The 21,718-nt window shown below is 35.9% G+C and overlaps 1 protein-coding gene across 3 annotated transcripts in view; it reads right to left on the bottom strand.

Moving 5' to 3' along the window:
* Positions 1–21,718, bottom strand: part of ZFR (zinc finger RNA binding protein) — an 85,476-nt gene that overhangs the window by 61,912 nt on the left and 1,846 nt on the right. For 2 of the 3 annotated variants that reach the window (XM_077755830.1, XM_077755833.1), the window contains exons 3-4: positions 2,896–3,178; positions 1,179–1,323 (exon numbers count right to left, since the gene is read on the bottom strand). In XM_077755830.1, coding sequence (XP_077611956.1) covers positions 1,179–1,323; positions 2,896–3,178 — 428 coding nt within the window. Of the gene's footprint in view, positions 1–1,178; positions 1,324–2,895; positions 3,179–4,629; positions 4,651–21,718 lie in introns of those variants that run through there. The other variant, XM_077755831.1, reaches the window with a different exon arrangement.

Here is a 21,718-nt window from a genome sequence, read left to right as displayed (position 1 = left end):
AGTACCTCATACTTGGTTTAATAAAGGCACCTTAAATAAATAGCACTTAGAAGTTTATAAAGCTGTTATTTACATGGCAGTACGAAACTTGATCCACACAACACACAGATGAGGACATTTTACAAAAGGAAACTAATGTCCAAGAGCTAAATGACTTATAACACAGTCATGTCAGACCCAAGACTAAATGAAGACTCTTCTGAGTCTTAAATACAATCTAACTTTGATAATTAACTAGGAAGTTCACTACTGATCAGTGTACTCACAAATCATTACAGAAGGAACCAGAAGAAAAAAATGAGTCATTATAAATAAAATTATTTGTATACCACTTTAAGAGGCTAATAAAAAACAGAACTAGAAGTACCCTAGAGAGATATGGGTCAAATACCTCATTTACTAATAAGAGAACACACATGAAAAGAGGTAAAAATCACTCACCCACATTAGTGGTAAAGTCAGTACTAGAAGTTAGTCCTACTCTTTCCTAATCCAAGGTTCTACCCACACTCTCACAGTTTTTCAAAGATAATTAAAATAAAGAACTGTCTACTTTTCTGAACTCAGCTGTTTTAAAAGTTTTCAATTCAATCTCTATTTTAAAAAATCCATCTTTGGGGCTCCTGGGTGGCTCAATCATTTAACCATCTAACATGATTTCAGCTAAGGCCATGTCATGGTTCTCAAGATCCAGCCCTGCTTTGGCTCTACACTGACAGCACGGAGTCTGCTTGGGATTCTCTCTCCCCCGTGCGCTCTGCCCCTCCCCCAATTGCACTCTCTCTCTAAGTAAATTTAAAACTACTTAAAAAGCTGGGGTGACCTCAAAGGGTCTCCACTAGTTACACAAAGGCAGGGAGCAATATATTCTGAGCATTTCTAGCAAAGATAAGAACATAGCCAGAAATTACCACCATAATTCCTTTTGTACAGCTTATTTCATAACAGGAAGAAAACTCTTAAGAAAAGGCCACGATTATGATCTGCCCCCGGGGCCTTCTCTCTCCCTGGTACTCAAAGGCCTTACAGCAGAAGAAGAGGATAACAAGGGTAAAACCTCTTTCTTTAAGTAATGTAACACAATGAGCTTCGATGAACTCAAAAGGGTACCTTCATTAAACACACTGAATAATATATTTCAGTAGTTTTCAATGAAACTGTATGCTAATAAAACCCACCTGTCTGATAGTAGGTTTCAGCAACAGAAGGCTGAGGCTGGGCAGCAGCTGCTACAGCGGCAGCCGTTGCCGTTGGTTGTTGGTAGTACTGCTTACTATCATAAGCTACAGCAGGAGCGGTGGATCTTACATACGAGTACGAGTCCTAAAGAAAGGGAATGAAAGAAAATCTTCCTGTAAGTGAAGTGAAGGAAAACAAAAACTAACTACAGACCTACGTATAAGAATCAAATTCAAAACAAAGGGCGATCCTTTTGGACTTCAAATAAGGTCAAAACCATTTCAAGCAGCATGTTTTAACTTTCACATCAGAAAAAGCAGCATTGAAACATTTTTAAAAAAATGTTTATCTTAAAAAATGGTTCTCACAGTAAAGACCACCCGTGTGTTCTAAGCTTTGACTGCTCTGGCTTTCTTTTCATTCTTCTTTATTTACCACTATTAATAATGTGAGTAGGAGCTTCTGAGTGGAGAGGAAGGGGAAACTCAGGTTCCAAGAAGAAGGAACACCATATATAAGTCTCCAAGGCAGTGAAGATCAAGGTGAGCTGGGTGAATTCTGCATAAAGTGAGGATGAGGATATGCAGGTGGAAAGGCTGAAAACACAGGCAAGGCCCAGAAAATGGTGGGCTGCATACACTCTATTAAAAACAATAGAATTTATTATACTGTGTCTCTGGACATAATAAAAACAATCACACATGGCAAAAGGAATTCTGAGTTTAGTAACTTGCCCAATAGTAGCAGGAAAATACAAATATTATGATTCATATATCAATTCATTACTTAACAAAATAAATTTATATACTTTAGAAAGAATACAGAAAAACTAGGCAAACTCTGGAAGGATCTAAGTCTAAAAACAGATCCTAGGGGAGCCTGGGTGGCTTGGTCAGTTAAGTGTCCAACTCTTAATTTTGGTTTAGGTCATAATCTCATAATTCATGAGTTTGAGACCCGTGTAGGTCTCTGTGCTGACCCTGCTTGGGATTCTCTCTGCCCCCTCCCCCACCCACTCTCTCAAAAATAAACAAACATTTAAATAAATAAAAACAGATCCTAAAAGCAAACAAACAGAAAATGGGTTATTAAAAGATAAGGACCAAATTCAGTAAGTAGTAATTTAGTATCATAACGAACACAATACTATAAAAGGGAATTAGATCTTTGTGTCCCCATAAGACTGAACAAAAGCAACTAGATGAAGTAAGAGCAGCCATCAATTTCTGTTACATAGTAAGAAAGAATATGTTAAGCAGAAGAATATACAGGCAACAGATTTTCTGTCCTTGTTAAAGTTCAAGAAAACACTATGTCATCTATTTGGCCTATATAGCTTAGGCTCATGGTTATCAAAAGAGGAGACACACCCTGTGTTCCAAGTAGATGAATAATGCCATAATATAAAGAGCATCTTCACTATGTCTTCATGTTTCTGAAAACACTTTGATAATATTTCACCAATAATTAATGGAAAATATTTTTAATTAAAGCAGACACAGATATAAATTAGAGTTAAACGGCCTCAGGGGAATTATTAATATAAAACTCACTGCAAGGAAACTTAAATTACCTATGAACACACACACTCACTTCTATCATTAAAGGTAGATTTTGGAAGACCCAAGTTTGAAAGCACTGGCTTGGACATTATATCACACACTGTCGTCACTGAAGCATGTGTGTCAAGACTACTGAGACCGGTAGTTTTCTTACCTGGTAGTTCTGTGTAGTAGCTGGGGGTGGTGGTGGCGGCGCTTCTTGTTGTCTCTGCGTATAACCATAGTCAGTCGCTGTATGTGCAGTGGGGTAGCCTCCATAAGCAGCAGCTGTTGCAGCAGCTGCAACAGCTACTGGAGCGGGCCTGGCAACTGCAACTGTGGCGGCCGCTGGTGCATAGGCAGCAGTAACTGTGTGAGCAGCTACTGGAGCCTGATGGACGGTGTAGCTAGCAACTGTAGTTGGATGAGAGTAGGCTACACCCGAAGCTGGTTGCTGGCTATATTGTGGAGTAAAGAATAAAGATAATACAATTTAATGGTAAAATCTAAGAGTTTAATAAAATACAAAGCACATTTTCAAGAAATTTAATCATGGGCTACAAAACACGAAGTATTTGAACTCAATAAACCTCATCAATATCGTATTTGTTACTGTTGTATAATTTTTATTCCTTAATTTTCAAACATTGGACAGTCACACATACTATCCTTAAGATCATGGCATATCACAAAGCAGGGATGACACACTGGGGTAAAAAGCAGTAGTATTAGGAAGAGAAGAAAAATTGATGAAACTAGGAATTTTTAAAAATATTTGTTGTTTGCAAAGTTATTAATTACTGTTCTACAGTTAAAAAAATCTCTACAAAGAAATCATGTTAAAAATACTGAATTCTAACTCCAATTACAGAAAACATTTAAAGTACAAACTATTACTCATTCGACATTAAGAAATACTTCTGATACCCTAGGGCAGTAGTCTCAACTGGGGGAGACTGTGCCCTCCAGGAACATTTGGCCATGTCTGGAAGCAATTTCTGATGGTCAAACTGCAGAGGAGATGGTGGTGATGTGTGCTACTGGCATCTAGTGGGTAGAGACCATTGATGTTACTTATCCTACAATGAACAGTACAGCTACCCACAACAAAGAATTATCCAAAGGATGTCAATCGTGCTAAGGTTGAGAAATCTTGCTCTAGGGCACAAAACCTACAACAGACTATGATTTTAGATAAATTACCCAAGTTACAGGCAGCGTTTTGTTACATACATTCATTTTTCTCTTAAAAATGTAGCACACGTGGCAAAAGGAGACCTAAGTCAGATGCTTTGCAATTATAACCATTTACAACAAGAGGCAAAAATATTTTTCAAAACTGTAAATCAAATAAATTTCCAGTTAAAGTTCTCAGAAAAAGGTTTTAACTTTTAAATTGAGTCAATGTCATATAAAACCAAGGCTTACAGTTGTTACCACATGAAAGTGTATTTGTTATTCTAACACACTTAGAATTACACTTGAAGTTTTATTATCAAGGCAGAAATGCCTTGTAAAAAAGGAAAGCCAACAATTATTTAGCTGACAGGTTTTAGATGACCATAAGTTTTAATATGAGCCGACAAGTTAAGAACAGCTAAGAAAAAAATACCTGACATAAGCTGAAGCTGCACTAATAGAGTGTTTGATTCATGGGTTATGGTACAGGGTATTCTTCACTGGTATGCACAATACCATACAAATATGGCATAGAATTAAAAGTTGGAGCCATCACATTTTAACCATATTAGGGAAAACACTGATAATTATAATGTATTCAAAGGGAATCAATATGAAGCTTTAAGTACGAGTATTATTTCACATAAAAAGTAGAGGACCTGGGAACATTCAGTCTAGAAGAGGTGACTGGGGAAGATATGAGAGCTGCCTTCTAATAGAAGAGACTTACTCCATGCTGCTCCAGAGAACAGAACTAGAACCAATGGATGGAAGGGTGGCAGATTTCAGCCCAATATGAAAAAGAAAAAAAAACAAAAACTTAGAACAAAGTCCAAAGAAACTCTTATAATTTATATTTGGAAGAGGTTTTCCACATTTTGATATTTAAAAATAGCTAATAATTTCTACATATATGACAATCAAAAGACAGGAAAAGGAAAATTTAAATACTGGAAAATTGGTTGGGATTGACATTTTCTATGGATAATTCCACAGCCTTAAGAAAAAAAATGCCAATGTCATATTCTACTTCTTCAAAATTCCTAGAACTGAGAAAAAGAAGTATATTTAAAATATAAATACACCAGTTCTGTGAAACTTGTATTTAACATTTACTGATAAAATTTCATACATTCAGACTACACTGCATAAAAGGGGTTTGTTTTTATAAAAATTCAGATAGTCTTGGACTCCTATACAGCTTCCATTCATCGCATTGCTCTTTATCACACTTCTTGGTCCCCAAAATTTGTCCTATAGGACAAAAAACAGAGTAGGAATAGAATAGGAACATTAAGTCAACTAGGCAAGCAATTTGACTTATACTGCCTCTGATCCTTAAAAGTCCCTGCGACTAAGAAAGGAAGGACAATATGCTTTGGTTTAAGCCTACCGTTCCCTCATAATCATTTACAGTACTCTTATAGCTATGTGTTTTGGCTTGAACAATAAATCTTATAATCACCCTTCCTAGGAACCATATAAAAAGTACGCCAATACTTTTAGCAATGATCATAAAGTACATGCCTAGGGCTGCCTAACCTAACTGCTCTTGGCCAGATCATCTGGCCTGAAACTATATCCTCTACCAAAAGCATCATGACGAATGATAAGCTAGTCCTAATTCCCAGGGGTTTAAGCACTGTTCAAAATAAACATTCTCTGGTTTGTCATCTTAAACCCATCTGGGAAATTCTTTTTCAATTTGAAATATCCTTAGAAAAATTGCCTTTAATGTGATGTATATGACCAGCCTGGACCATACTAATTCAATTAAATATGTACTGGCTAAGTCTAAATAAGTAAGTAAATTTTTAAAAATTCAGGTAAAATCAACTTCAAATTAGTTTAAGCAAAATTAGTCTCAGGTCAAAATATTTTAAACCAAGGGTTTTACTTAGTTTTGCAGTGTTAGAATAAAAGGTATTAAATCACATCCCTACATGAAATTTAAGACCTAACGGTCATTAAATAATTTTTAAAATAAAACAAGACCAGTAATCAAAATCCCAAACCTTGTCATAAAAATATATTGTGAAATGAGAAGACTTTCATTTTCATTCAGGAGAAAAGAATCTTCTATTTAGATAATATCCTTTGTGAATAAATTAAGTCTAATAAACTCCAGTCAGTTTTAAACCAGGGCAAACTAAATAATAAACCACAAAACAAACATATAAAAATATGTGTAAGCAAGGTTAAGAAATACTTGAAGAATCAGACATAAAATAGGTATTTCTCTTGGGGGTTGAAAAAGAAAATATTTAGGGAATTATTAATATTAAAGAGTATTAACACTTTTTATATTCTTGGACTTAAATTGGAGGTTAATGGCCAGCTCTCCCCTTTCTTACCAGAAAGTGAAACCAACTGGAGTCTTTACCACAACAGCTGACCAAAATCACCACAGTTGAAGAAAGCCTACTATAAACTGCAAAAGAAATAGGATTGATCCTGTAGAAAATGAATTATCTCAAGGCAACAAACAAGAATTTTCAAAAACTCTACTTTGTATCCATAAAATAAGTACTTTACACTCTGGTAGAAGGTAAAGTTGAGGGATATAGACAAGATAAGGATATGAAAACTAGAAAAGAGAAGACAATCTAGAAAGTACAATATCCAACTGAAAAGAATTCTGAAAAGAAAAAAGCAAATGAAAGAAACTAAGAAATAGTATTTCCCATTCTGGAAGGGAAGCACATATTTTCAAATTTAAAAGGCCTACAGAGTGCAAAACTGAAAGAACTATACCTAGAGACATCTAGCATTTCACAACACCTCAAGGTTTAAAAAAAAAAAAATCAAGTCTCCAGAAAGAAGAAAAAATAAGTCAGGTGCATACAAATAAATGAAAATCAGGCTTTTACTGATAACACTAGTGGCTAGAAGACATAAACTAATCTTTTCAAAATTCAAGGGAAAATGATTATTAATACAAGGTTCTGTACCCAGCTAAACCATCAAGACAGAATCAAGAAGATTTGACTTTTAAGAACTGAAAGAGTTTACTACCTATATATCCCCCGCCCTCCCCCGAAATAACATGAAGATGTACTTCAATAAAATATAAACCAAGAAAGAAATCATGAGATCCTATAAACAGTGAATCCAAATCCAGGAGAGAGGAGAGCCCAGGTCANCAGTCAAGCAATTAGCAGGGTGTTAAAGAAAAAAAAAAGCAAACATCCATTTGAACTTGAACCTAGGAAGACTGTTCTATTAAGTGGTACAGGGTTGTAAAGATGGAACACATAAGAAATGATAATCATGGAACACCACCACTGGGCTCCTATTTACAATCATAAAATAAGAAAAGTTTTGCTTTAAGTTTCAGAATCAACCTAAATTACAGAAGACAAACTATGATTGCAGAATATAATGTAAATGTTAATCGTTAATCACAAGTACAACTACAACTAAGTTGGGGGATGGGGTGGGGAAAGAGGAAAGGTAAGGCACCAGAGTTTCAAGATTCTTTTCCTAAAATAGAGAGTACTGAGATACTCACTACCTTTGATAGAAATGGAGTGCTGAAGAGAAATAGGCATATCACTGAATTTGGAAGGAGAAATGAGAAGCATGAGAGTATGTGCTAAATCCTAACTACGACTGTAGAAAAGTCAAAATATAATGCATAAAAAACTCGATAAATTAAGACACAGAGAAGCATATGATTTCGTGATAATGGAGGTTAGAAATAAAACCAGAATGTACTAAAATTAAGGGTCTCTACAAAGTGGAAGTGGGAAGAAGGGAGAAGGAAAATAAGGGAATTTTCTAATTAAAAGCCCTTCTATACCATTTTATTTTTAATTACATATTACTCTGGGTTGGGGGTGTATGAAAGTAAAATATGCCTAATTTCTACATTTCTGGCCTCAAATGGGCCAGTTGGGTATACAACTCTGAGCCCATTTTTTAGCGTTTTCAAGTTCCATTAATATGAGCTGGCTATTATACTAAAGTTATACTCACTACTGATATTAAAACAACTATGTGTACCAATGGCTTGTCCATATAAGTGGCATCTGGTAAAAGGGAAAACATTTCTATACCTCTTTTTTTAAAGTTTTTATTTATTTAAGTAATGTTTACACCCAACGTGGGACTCGAACTCACAAATCTGAAATCAAAAGTCATAAGCTCTTCAGATCGAGCCAGCCAGAGGTATGCTCCTCTCTATACCTTTTAATTTCTATACAACAGTGATTTTCACAATGTGATCCAAGGACTACTAGGATGTAGGAGGTTATCCCTTTTTCAATTATAGATTGTTTTAATTTAATTAAATCCAAACAACTTATTGCAATGATTTATAAAAAATTTTCTGTAAAAATGTAAAGCAAGGCCTCTTGTCTCACTATTTTGGGGGGACAGTAATATAGTTATTTTTCATAAAGAAGTTTGGGGTTAACATGTACTAATTTTATTCTCATTTTAATTTAATTTTATTTTTTTAATTTATTTCTGAGAGAGAGACAGCATGAGGACTGGAGGGTCAGAGAGAGAGGGAGACAGAACTGGAAACAGGTTCCCAGCTCTGAGCTAGCTGTCAGCACAGAGCCCGATGTGGGGCTCAAACCCACGAACCATGAGATCATGACCTGAGCCGAAGTCGGACGCTTAACCGACTGAGCCACCCAGGCACCCCTATTCTCATTTTAAAATGACTTACATTTTTAAGTTTTTATTTATTTTGAGAGACAGAGAGAATGAGCAAGGGAGGAACAGAGGAAAGTGAGAATCCCAAGGAGGCTCCACTGTCAGCGTGAAGCCCAATGCTAGGCCTGAATTCTCAAACCATGGGATCATGACCCGAGCCAAAACCAAGAGTCGGACACTTAACCAACTGAGCCACCCAGGTGTCCCAATAAATATTTTTTAAATTCTAAGACAGTAAATATTAATATAACCCACATAAAGAAAAGCTCTTTGGGGTCTTGAATAATTTTAACTGCTTGAGGGGTCCCAAAACCATAAGCTTCAAGAATCACCATTTTATCATACAGAGCATTAACTTAGAGTCTATAATGGTATTCATCATTCATTTCCCCACTCTTTAAATTATACCTTTAAACAAAAATATTTCCTTCTATTTTGTAACAGGGAAACAGTTCTGCAGGAAAATGAGCAGTGCACACGGTCAGAGCCCCAGATCTGTTGCCTACAGCTGCAAAAACCCTATCCAAGGCTCCAAATCTCCCACTTTACCTAGTGTGCTGCTCAACAAACATCATCTTCTGTGTTAGCAGACATGAAAGACATTAGGAAGCAATGGCCTAGAACTCTAGGACTCCCATAAGAACCAGCACAAAAGGTGAATTAGGAAAAAGTCCATTCCCCCCTCACTTTTCTTTTAAAGATATTTTTTTTTTTATGTTTATTTGAGAGCATGCCTGGGTAGAGGAGGGACAGAGAGAGAGAATCCCAAGCAGGCCCTGCCCTTTCAGGACAGAGCCCACACTCAGGGCTCTTGGGGCTGGTTCCTACAAACCATGCGATCATGACGTCAGCAGAAATCAAGAGGTGGACACCCAACTGACAGAGCCACACAGGGGCCCCTATCTCCCCTTTTAAGGGAAAATCGTAAAAGAAACTTGACTATCTTAGTCTTGGTTCTGGGTAAAGTGGAGAGAAGTCTCCCCCGACAATTAAATTAACCATAAACCAGGGATGGGTGCCTGGGTGGCTCAGTCGCTTAAGCGTCCAACTTTTGCTCAGGTCATGATCTCATGGTTCGTGGGTTCAAGCCTTGCATCGGGCTCTGTGCTGACAGCGCAGAGCCTGGAGCCTGCTTCAGATTCTGTGTCTCCCCCTCTCTCTCTGCCCCTCCCCTGATCACGTGGTCTCTGTCTCTCGAAAAGAAATTTAAAAATTAAAAATAAAAGTTTAATCACAAACCAGCCTTCCCCTAGTTTGGGCTCTGGAACACACAATCTCTTGACTAGGAACACTCTAAGCTAAAAAGTTCATTTAATATCTTTCTGGGCTGATAGTGCTTCCAGATGTCACAAAACACATTTTCCTCTCTACTACAACGTTCCAAGAAACAGGAGCTCTCAATAAAAACGCCACAACAAAATCCATAAGGAAACAAGTTACTACGAGCAAGAGTTTGCAGAATAAAAAAAAATTTGAAAAGACTATAAGTATTAGAATTATTGGATACAAAATATAAAATAAGTACACTAAAAAGAGTAAAAGAGACTATCAAAACTAAGACCAAGGACCAAGAAATTGACCAAAAACAACCAGATGAATTTTTAAAAGAATGCATTCCAGAAATGCAGTATATAAAAATTATAATCAGAAATTTAGAAAGGCATTACATAACTGATTAGACATGGCTGACAAAAAAATTTAAACTTAAAAATATATCCAAAATTACTTAGAATACACAGAGAGATGAGGTGAAAAATATTAGAGGTTAAAAGACAAGGAGGGAAGAATAAAAAGTGGTAAGTTATATCTAAGTAGAGCTGCAAATGGAGAAAAAGGAAACACATCTAAAAATAATGTCTGGGATTTCCCAAAATTAATGAAAAGATAACAATCCTGAGATTCAAGAGCCCCAGCAAAGACAAAGAGAAGCACTGAGGGGGAAAAAATTGCCTAAAGAGCCTAAGTGATGACTTCTCAAGAATGAGAAAGGTGAGATTAAAAAACACACACAACACACATAAAAACTTACTCGCAGATGCATATTAAAGGACATTTTTAAGGATATCCTTTAGGAAAAAAGAAAATGATCTCAGAATAAATAAATGTTATGTTAAAAAACTGGTAAATATAGAGTGCCTGGGTGGCTCAGTCATTTAAGTGTCCAACTTGTAGTTTCAGCTTAGGTCATGATTTCAGGGTTCCTGAGATCAAGCCCCGCATCGGGCTCCACATTGACACTGCTGAACCTGTCTGGTATTCTCTCAAAATAAACTTAAAGAGAAAAAAACGGGGGTGGGGAGTGGTAGGGGCATGTAGGTGGCTTAGTTGGTTAAGCTGCAATTTCAGCTCAGGTCATGATCTCTCTGTAAGTTCGAGCCCCACATCAGGATACATGCTCAAAGTTCAGACCCTGGAGCCTGCTTCATACTCTGTGTCTCCTTCGCTCTCTGCCTCTCCCCCATTTGTGCTCTCTCTCTCTCTCAAAAATACAGTTAAAAAATTCTTTTAAGTGGTAAATATGAACATAAGTTTAAATAATCACTGACTATGGGGCACCTGGGTGGCCAGTTGAGCCTTTGACTCTTGACTTCGGCTCCAGTCATCTCATGGTTCGTGGATTTAAGCCCCACACCTGCTTGGAATTTTCCCTCTCTCTCTCCACCACTCCCCGACTTGTGTGCGCTCTCTCAAAATAAATAAACTGAAAAAATATAATCACTGACTATATAAAATAATTGTGTTCAACAATGACTGGTTGTGGGATTAAAACAAACTAAAATATTGTACAATAATGGCACAAAATCAGGAAAGGATTAATATTAGAGCATTTTAAGTCCTTATAGTGTTTAGGAGGGTAAAGATAATGATTAACTTTAGACAGAGTGAAATATCCATACTAAATTTCTAGAGCCACCACTGTAAAACAGACACAGTTTAATACTTGATGTTGTAAATGAGAAAATGTAGACTGCTTCTGTCACTCACATTATTGAATGTGTTTTTTTCTCCCCTGGAAAACATACTTTATGTGTGTGCACATTATTTTTAATTTTGGATAAAATGGCAAAATGACTGACAGACAACTAACATTTTTTCAAATGGCATTCAAAATACAATTCGATCTTTTCATGAACCCAAATTTTAACGTTCAACACTGTTGGACTTTTCTATTTTCTAGGTCAAATTATGGCATTTTATGTATCTACCAAAGTACTGTGAGATTCTTCTTTAGATTTAATATTTTACAATGTTGACAAGAGATGCAAAATTAAACTTCCTTATAGAATCACTCCAAAGACAAACCATCTTTATTCTGTATACCTAATATTATAAATATATTATATAGCTTTTATATAATTATACTATAGGTCATGTTCTCAAGATTTTTATAATGCTATTAAAATAGTATCATAGAATTTTAGAAGAAATTTAAATCTCTGCTGAAAACTAAAATAAAATAACCAATCCTATAACTTTTACTAACACGTTACCCTAGTAGACCACAAGAAGCAGGGAGTAGTTAAACATCATATGAAAATTGTTAGTTTACTTGGGATTCTTAACTCACAGTATTTACCTTGGTCTATTGGACCTTTATGCACTTTATATATACACATTTTTTTTTATGTTTGTTCATTTATTTTGAGAGCGAGGGCAAGCAGGGGAGGGGCAGAGAGAGAGAGAATCCCAAGCAGCTCTGTGCTGTCAGTGCAGAGCCCAACGTGGGGACTTGAACTCACAAACTGAGATCATGACCTGAGCTGAAACCAAGAGTTGGACACTTAACTGAGCCACCCAGGTGCCCCTGCTCTTTTTATATTTTGGAAGCGATTTAACAAATTATTCACACAAGATTAAGGGATAATTTAAAAAAAAAAAAAAACTTATTAGAAACCCAAACTTTTATTCCCTATGTTCCTGGTTTTAAAATGAACCATGTTCTCTGAACATTAACTGCTCATCAACTTTCATGCACAAACTACAACATTTCTATTTTGTAAATGTGGAATCCAGATTTCAAATAGATCTCTAGTGAGTTCTAATTTATTACTTGTGGCTCTTCCTCCTGCACCTGAACTGTCAAAGCACAATGCTCAAAAAGTTTTTTTAAAATATTTGACAACTCCATTTTTTTTAAGACAATCATCTTCCTTGTTCCATAATTACAAAACATTTTCAATTTTAAGTTTGAAATGATCAATCTAATCAATCTTTTCCTTTCTACACCATCAATTTCCTTCTGATTATCTTTGAATACATATGTACCTTCAGTATCTGTCCACTAATGAATCTTGTCAAGTGAATTGTGGTGTATAAACATTACAAAAAGATGAAAGAATTCTGCCACATACACTTTTAGGAAATTGAGATGTTCAAGATCTTATCATGGAATATTTACATAGTGAAGTCCTTCCTACTGACTGACTAGATGAGAACATCATNCAAACCCATGAACCATGAGATCATGACCTGAGCAGAAACCAAGAGTCCTATCCTCAACTGAATGAGACACCCAGGAACCCCTACCATCTTTACCTTTTAATCCTTAGAGAAACTTTTTCACTCACTGATTCCAGACTTAAAAAAAAAATTTCCCCTAGGACATTGTATCTAAAGACTCAGTCTGAGATTTTGCTTTTACAATCAAATTAACTATCATCATTAGTCTAGAGTGATGCTGTTTCTTTGCATTCATGTTATTTATCTAAAAATTGTGAAATATTTTCCTGTGTTAATTTTCTTTTCAGAGTACGAACAACCTGGAATCCTCAACTATGCTGAAGGGCAAAACTAAAAGCCAACTATAATGGTAGTGTCTCTACTTTCTTTCATAACTTCTTCAAAGATGCAAAGATGAGGGCAACGCAATCAATGTCCTCCATTTTTCTATCATATTAATCTTAGTGTAGCTAGGAATAAGTGACAAGAAGAAATAATTCCTAGGATGATGAAACAGCAAAATGTTTCAAGACAGAAAAATAAAATCACTAAAATCCCATATGGTAAATCTCAGACTTATAAAAAGGACCCAATGGATCCATACAGTATAGTAATTGCAAGATAAAATGAATTTTACTCCACTTTTAAAAATTAAGCTGATTTTCTTTGGAAGACCTCTAAAAACAAACAAGTCATGAAATAGCAATCCTTTTAATTGTTTGTAAATAGAATTGCTCGTAAAGGAAATTCACCAACTATCGGGTACAATAAAAGTTGATGGATACTCTAAGTTAATTAAACCAAAGTGCCCTGTAACTTTCTAAACTGTAAACTTTCCAAAATGTAAAAAATACATCCTTCAAAAACACATTAACATTTCTTCAGTGAAAGATATGAAGAATTACACTAAATAAAATGAAGAACAAAATAAAACTAGGGCGCCTTGGTGCCTACGTTTAGTGACTAACTCCCGATTTTAGCTTAGGTCATGATCTCACAGTTCATGGGTTCAAGCCCCATGTGGGGCTCTGTGCGGACAGTGTGGAGTCTGCTTGGGATTCTCTGTCTCTCTTTCTCTGCCCCTTCCCTGCTCATGCTCTCTCTCTCTCAAAAAAAAAAAAAAAAAAAGGGAAGAAAAAGCTAAAAATAGGCTCCTGATTAACAGATCAATTTTTACCGTCAAGTGTTTTACAAACTTACCAGTATTTTCAGAAGTTTTTTTCATAAATGTAGATAAGGAATTATAAATGTGTACAATAAGATACTGAAGTTCTTAATAAAACTAGGATAACCAGATATTCTAAAAGTAGTAGGCAGCCAGTGAAGATTTTAAGCAGAAGAGAAGTGTGACTGAATTTACATTTTATGATGAGTATTCTGTTTACAGTAAAAAAATGGTTTGGAACATACAGAACTCGGAGAGTGAGAGAAGCTAGCCATCTTCATAATCACAGCACTTTGCCCTCACCTAGATGGTTACTGTTTAAAAGGTCTTTGTGTTATTTTTCCTATCAAAAAAGTATTAGATTTCTTCAAATTTCTTTTCAAGAACATTCTTTCCCATGCAAAGCTGGTTACCATATCATTGTTAATGCATTTTATACAGTGTATATTTTCCCAAAAATAAAACTATTAAAATTTTTATTTTCATTTCATTGATCTTCAAAAACCGTGCTTCCCAATACTTTAAGCCTCTTTGATCTCTAGGGCCCTCAAGAATTTATTTGAATACTACATTAGACCACAAAACCTTTTTTTAGTTTGTTTTTGAGCCCCCAGGACTAAGATCCAAGGTGTGTGGACAGAAATGCAGGTTTGTAGCAAGGATCCAGGACACAGGGAGTGAAGTTCCCCCACCCACTCTGCAGTGAGGCTGAGATGCAGGGAGAAGGCCTTTCCCCTCATGAACACTGTGCGTGCCCTACTTATTTCTTGCTCTGGCCCTACCGAAACACAGATGTTTCCCAAGTTTGTAACCATGGCTTTATTTTTTCTATTTTTCTCTCATTCATTCAAAAATCTTTACTAAATGATGTATGCCAGGCATTGTACATTCTCTGGTTTCATCCACACTCAACAACTAAATGGGGCATCACTACCATATGATAGCCAGACTTCTACTATCAACCCTTATCCCTTTCCTAAGCTCCATTCCAAATGTCTACCGAATATCAGAGCTAACATTGATGGGGATATGCAGGGACTGTTCCCAACGTTTTGCAAATACTATGTCACTGAATTCTCAAAACAACACAACAGAGAATGTAGAAGCCTTCCAGGATGCTGATAATGCTGTTTTTGTTTTTAATCTGGATGCTGGTTATACAGGTAAGGTTCAGTATATGAAAGTTCATCAAGTTATACTGTGCAGTTTTTCTATATGTTGTACAGTTTTTCTATATGTTGTACTTTGACATAGAATTTTTTTTTTTTTACAAATAGTTTATTGTCGACTTGGTTTCCATATAACATCCAGTGCTCATCCCAACAAGTGCCCTCCTCCATGCACATCTCCCCCGTCCCCCCCCCCACACCCATCATTCCTCAGTTTGTTCTCAGTATTCAAGAGTCTTTCATGGTTTGCCTCTCTCCCTCTCCCCCACTATTTCCCCCATTCTTCTCACACTTGGTCCCCCCTTAAGTTCCTCCTAATCCTCCTATACGTGCAATCATATGGTATTTGTCTTTCTCTGCCTGACTTATTTTGCTCAGCATAACACCCTCAAGGTCCATCCTCGACACAGAATTTTCTAAAAAGCTCAATCCTAGGAAGTAGGGAACAATATTATTTCCAGTTTAAAGAGAACGCTTAAATATCAAGAGACTGCCCATAGTCACATGGCAAGTAGTACAGGAAACCAGGATTCAACTCAGATTGTCTGACTTCAAAGTCAATCCACTCTCAATCATATCAAGCATCATACATTGCTGTCCTGGCTCAACACGTTTCCTTTGTCTAAAGTGATCATCCTTCAATTTTCAGAATGAAAGACCATGAAAGTGTATCTCAAACTCCATAGCGAGAATCCTCCAATTCCCCATTTTAGTATTGCATTAAAACTCAAGTATGATCATTGTCATGGCATGGTTATTTGCAGGTATTTATCTGTCCTCACTTTCATCCCACAGAAGTGTAAACTCCTTGAGTGCAGAGGCTGCACATATTGTAGATCTTCATTAAATGTTACGTTACTCCCTAAAAATGTATTTTAATATACATAGTATATAGGAAACTAGTATTTTAAAAAGGCCAACATAATCTTTATTTTACTAATATGTCCTCTACTAGCGTGAATTGAAGAGCTGCACTGTACATAGCTTTCACACAACACTAAGAAATACTATACTCTGAACAGCGACCCTAATTCTGAGGAAGGAGTGCCAAGGACAATTAATGGCCAAGCATACTGCGCGCGCTGCACACCTTTAATCATTTAGCTAAGTAATTCTAACATACTTTGTCAATTACTACACTTATAAGCCCATGGCCTGTCTTCTGATTAACATGATGGTATACTTCTGAAAAATTATTTCGCTGATTTTTACAAATATGTCCATTTAAACAGCTCTACATTATAATCCAACTGCTCATAAGCATCATTTCTATCTCTGGGATCTCTATTTTATTTCAGTGATCTATTTGTCTATCTCTGTACTGATAACACCACATTCTCCTGTTTAATAATGTTTGGGTGCCTGATAATATAAGACGTTGTCATATCTTATAAGACTGTTATGACTACTTTTGGACAAACACTATCTTCACTACCAACATTAGAATCTCTTTATCAAGTTAACCACCCCCAAACTGTTGATTTTTATTGGAATTTCATTAGATTACTTAAAAGAAAACTGATAACTTGATGGTATTTTTTTTCACTCCATGAACCCAGTACATCCTTATTTATTCACATACTCTTTTATGACCTTTATATCCTAATGTATTTTTTCCTTAAGTGTTTTGTAGATCTCAGTTTTATTTCTACTTAAAAGGATTTTGTGGCTATATAAAAAAAACAAGATTTAATTTGAAATTTAATAATCTAACACAATATTGCTGAAACAGGAATGCTACCAATTCCTGCCTGATTATAGTTTCAGAAAATTTGCTAAATGCTTATTATTTCTCTTATTTTTGTCTGTTGGTTGCAAATAAAATAATTATGCTGCTTGCAAATAAAAAATTTCTGGGGTGCCTGGGTGGCTCAGTCGGTTAAGTGTCTGATTCTTGATTTTTGCTCAGGTCATGATCTCCAGGTCAGTCATGAAATTGCACCCTGGTCAGGCTTAGTGTGGAGCATGCAGCCTGCTTGGAGTTTTTTCTCCCTCTCTCTCTCTCTGCCCCTCCCCTGCTCATTCTCTGTCAAAATAAATAAACTTAAAAAAAAAAAATTTCCTTCCTTCCCCCATTAAAATAACATAGTGGCGGGGAGAGGGGAGCACCTACGTGGCTCAGTAGATTAAGCATCTGACTCCTGATTTTGGCTCATGTTGTATTCTTACATTTGGACACTGAGCCCTGCACTGGACTTCCCACTGACAGCAGAGTCTGCCTGGGATTCTCTCTCTCCCTCCTCTCTCTCTGCCCTTACCCTCCCTGCGCATGTCCTCTCTTAAAGCATTTAAAAATAAATAAAATAGGGGCACCTGGGTGGCTCAGTCAGTTAAGCATCTGATTTCAGCTCAGGTCATGATCTCAAGGTTTGTGGGTTTGAGCCCCGCATCTCCCTCTGTGCTGACAGCTAGCTCAGAGCCTAGAGCCTGTCTTCGGATTCTGTAACACCCTCTCTCTGACCCTCCCCTGCTCACACTGTCTCTATCTCTCTCTCAAAAATAAATAAAACATTAATAAATAAATACAGTGACCCAAATTGAGGCCCACCAACTGACATTCAATTACCTACTTTTAAAACATTTTACTTTGAGATTATGAAACTTTATATATTAAATGCATGAAAGACATCAACTAAGGAATTCCTTTAAAAACCCTTATAGTATTATTCAATTATCTATACTTCATAGAAAACTAACATTAGTAAAATGCCTACTGAAAATCAGGACCAGCGTACGAAGTGTCATATTTAATCTTCACCTCAAAGAAGGTTAGGTGAGGGAATAGTCTCAGAAAGATGAAAAGATCTGGCCAAATGACTGATAGGCTAGAGCTGGGATTCAAATCTGAAGTCTCACAAGCTCCACATTCATGCTCTTACCATTAGAGTATACTGTAAAGCAGTTTATAAAAGCAAATTCGAGCATACACCTTAAACATTCTCTACAGGAATACCTTGGTTCACACTACCCTTAAGACTACTATTAACATAGACAACAAATATCATCAATGTAACAGCAGCAATCCTTTTGGAAAGAAAATTTTCATCATTTCAAACTCACTCAAGCATTATGAATCCTAAACTCTCTGATTCAACAATGAAAGAGCTGATATAATTAGCAGTTGAAGAATTTTTTGTAGAGCCAGTAAATTTCCATCACCATGATTGGTTTCAAAAACCTGTTCACCTGGTTTTTCACCTTCTCAGTTAAGGATTACTCCTTTTCTACCTTACTAGTGTTACTCTTATTATTTCCTCAAGAGAGTATTCTTAACACTACATTCAAAATAAAATAAAAAGGAAGGAAAAAAAAATCATCAGCTATCAACCTACCCAAGTTATCTCAGTGATGTGAGGAGATACTTAACCTTTAGGAACAGATATACTAAAGAGATCTCAAGAATCATTGATGAGATGCCTTCTTTTGAATTAGCAGATGCTTAATTTAATGTCCAGATGATAGTCAAATCCATTTAAACGTTTATCCTTTAACAACATTTACTAAGAGTCTAAGAATATGGGGGCAAAGTAATTATTTTATATCTTTATACAATCTCTACCCAAAAGCCTTTAAATTCGATAAATACTAGATTTTAAAAGGGTAAAAAAGTTACCAAATGATTTTTTTCAAATAGCTAACTTTGAGTTATTCAATGATACATTACGAGTTATATATAGGACAAAGAAAATTAGTTTAATTAAGTAAAAGCTAAAGATGTAGGTTATTCAGGTAACAAATAGCTTGATTACATAGAAAGAGAACAAGGAACTTTTATGTCCAACGTGTTTCTAAATAATAAAGGGAGGGGCACGTGGGTGGCTCAGGTCATTATCTTGTGGGTTGGTGTGTTTGAGCCCTGCAGAGGGCTTCTGTGCAGACAGTTCACAGCCTGGAGCCTGCTTCAGATTCCCTCTCTCCCTATCTTTGCCCCACCCACCCCCTCTCTTTCTCAAAAATAAACATCAAAATTTTTAAAAATAATAAATAAGTAAAGGGAAATTGACTATTTAAAACTCTCGAAGAAATGTTTATGTCCTATTAATAGACTATAACAGGATTATATTATTTTATAACACACATACATTATTTGTATATTACACACATTTATCTGTATATGCCACAAACCCCTTTCAAAGAGTAAAAACTCCTATGAGAATTTCTGTATAACTGCCAATGAAGGAGTAAAAAAGTGAATTTTGACCCTATGTAACTATGAGAAAGCTTCTTTTCCTATTGAGAATTATCTTACCCCACATTCTTTGCCACACTAAGTCTTCATAACTGTTGAAATACTTTTTTCCAAGATTACAAAATTAGATTTATCTGAAAGTCTCTCTTCTCAGACAAAAAAGGTAACTCTCCCAAAGTAGGTTACCTACCCAACCAAGTCCCCTTTCTGCCATGAGGACATCCTATTTTTTCACTGTACTTCATATCTGCTTCACCCTGTGCTCCACAAATTAATACTACCAGAAACACATACGTATCAACACATAAATTAAGACTTTAAAATACTTTGATTTCTTCATTTCTAATGGTGGGGAAAGCGCAAATGAAAGGTCAAAAAATGAAAAGATTTTATCTGCAAGAGCGGCTAATGGGCATAGGTTTATTCACTTGTCTTAAAAAAAAATACAGAAACATCCAGTAGCTGACAGAACACATAGCACAAAGACTGAGTAAATGCTTATCACAAAAATATTTAATATGCATTATGAAATAAAAATTTATTTAGAAGTTAGTGAGAAGTAGCAGAACTTCTAGCCTTACACAGCTATAACCAAGAAAACTACAATCAGGATGAAATGTAAACTTAGGTTGCTTTCAGTTATTCGTATTCAATGACAGTTACTTGTATTTGATTCAACACTCAACGTCATCCACAAGTATATGCTAAAACTTCCCCAAGTTTGCATCCTTTAAATTAAAATAAATAGTAGAAACTAATAAAAACTTGCAAAGTAAGCCTTGGTCTTCCATGTCTAAAAGTTACATTACAGTAATTTCTAGACAGGAAAATAAACATCATCACTGCATTTTTTTGCATATACTTTTATTATTGCTATTTATCTTCCTTGAGCTACAGGATTTGCATTATTGGACCTGATTTTTGTCCATTAAAAGCAACCAATTTTCCATGTACTATGTCTATATGCAAGGATAGAAAATATTAATTAGTTTTGCTGACATACACATAAATAAGTATAGTTAAAACAACAGTCTTTCCTCATTAGACATATAAATAAGCAATTTCGTAATTTGGATGGTTGTTACAGTTTACTGAAACTTGATGAGCTTCAAAGCCAATGTAAAAATTATGTACAGAAATTCTGTACTACTTTTGTATACTGGGATAAAATACATACAATTATTTTACCAAAAAAATGATTAAGTGGGGCACCTGGGTGGCTCAGTTGATTAGGCATCCAGCCCTTGTTTTTTGGCTCAGGTCATGATCTCACAGATCGTGGGACACAGCCTGGGTTGGAACTATGTGCTGACAGTGCAGAGACTGCTTGCGATTCTCTCTCCCCTCTCCCTGTCCCTCCTTTCCCCCCACCTCTCAAAATATAAATGAATCTAAAAAAAAAAAAAATTATGTATCTTTAAATTAGCATTTCCTCCCCCAATTTTTTTTAACATTTTATTTTTTAGAGACAGAGAAAGACAGAGTGTGAGTGGGGGAGGCGTAGAGAGAAAGAGGACAGTATCTGAAGCAGGCTCCAGCCTCTGAGCTGTCAGCAGAGCCCAAAGCGGGGGCTTGAATCCAATAACTGTGAGATCATTACCTGAGAAGTCGGATGCTTGAAAGACTGAGCCACCCAGGTGCCCTTCCTTCCCCATTTCTATCTGTAGGTTTGCACTAGAAAAAAATTCAAAACTACTAAAGAACCCACTCTATTTTCAGTAAATACTCCCCAAATCATTCTGTCCATAACAAAAATACTGTGCGAAACAAAATTTTTAATGGTTAAGTACAGCTTTGTCTAGAACACATAGTACTTGGTAGCACAGGATTTATGGCACAGATGCTGATTAGCTATCTTGTTTCCCAGAAAAAGAAAATGGCTTGTTTTTCTTTTCCTCTCTCCACAATTATTCGCTCTAAAAGGTTTTTATCAAAGTAATTGACAGTTTGTTAGTTGCTGAATTACCACAACTTAGAAGCAAAGAATTTGTTAGTGTTTGAAAAGCCCCAAGATTTTGCCCCAATATTTGTCATCTCAGTCCTTTTTCTGGAATGTCTCAAGATAAAACAGATTTGTAAAAATTGCCACATGCATTTAAGAAATTCAACAATTATAGGGGTACCTAGGTGGCTCAGTGGTTAAGCATCCGACTTTGGCTCAAGTCATTATCTCAGGGCTTGTGAATTAGAG

The sequence above is a fragment of the Crocuta crocuta genome, unplaced genomic scaffold (assembly GCF_008692635.1).
Source record: "Crocuta crocuta isolate KB4526 unplaced genomic scaffold, BGI_CrCroc_1.0 scaffold222, whole genome shotgun sequence".
In the NCBI taxonomy this organism is placed as follows: domain Eukaryota; kingdom Metazoa; phylum Chordata; class Mammalia; order Carnivora; family Hyaenidae; genus Crocuta; species Crocuta crocuta.
The sequence above is the reverse complement of the archived record's forward strand: the minus strand, read 5'-3'. Positions and strand labels throughout refer to the sequence as shown.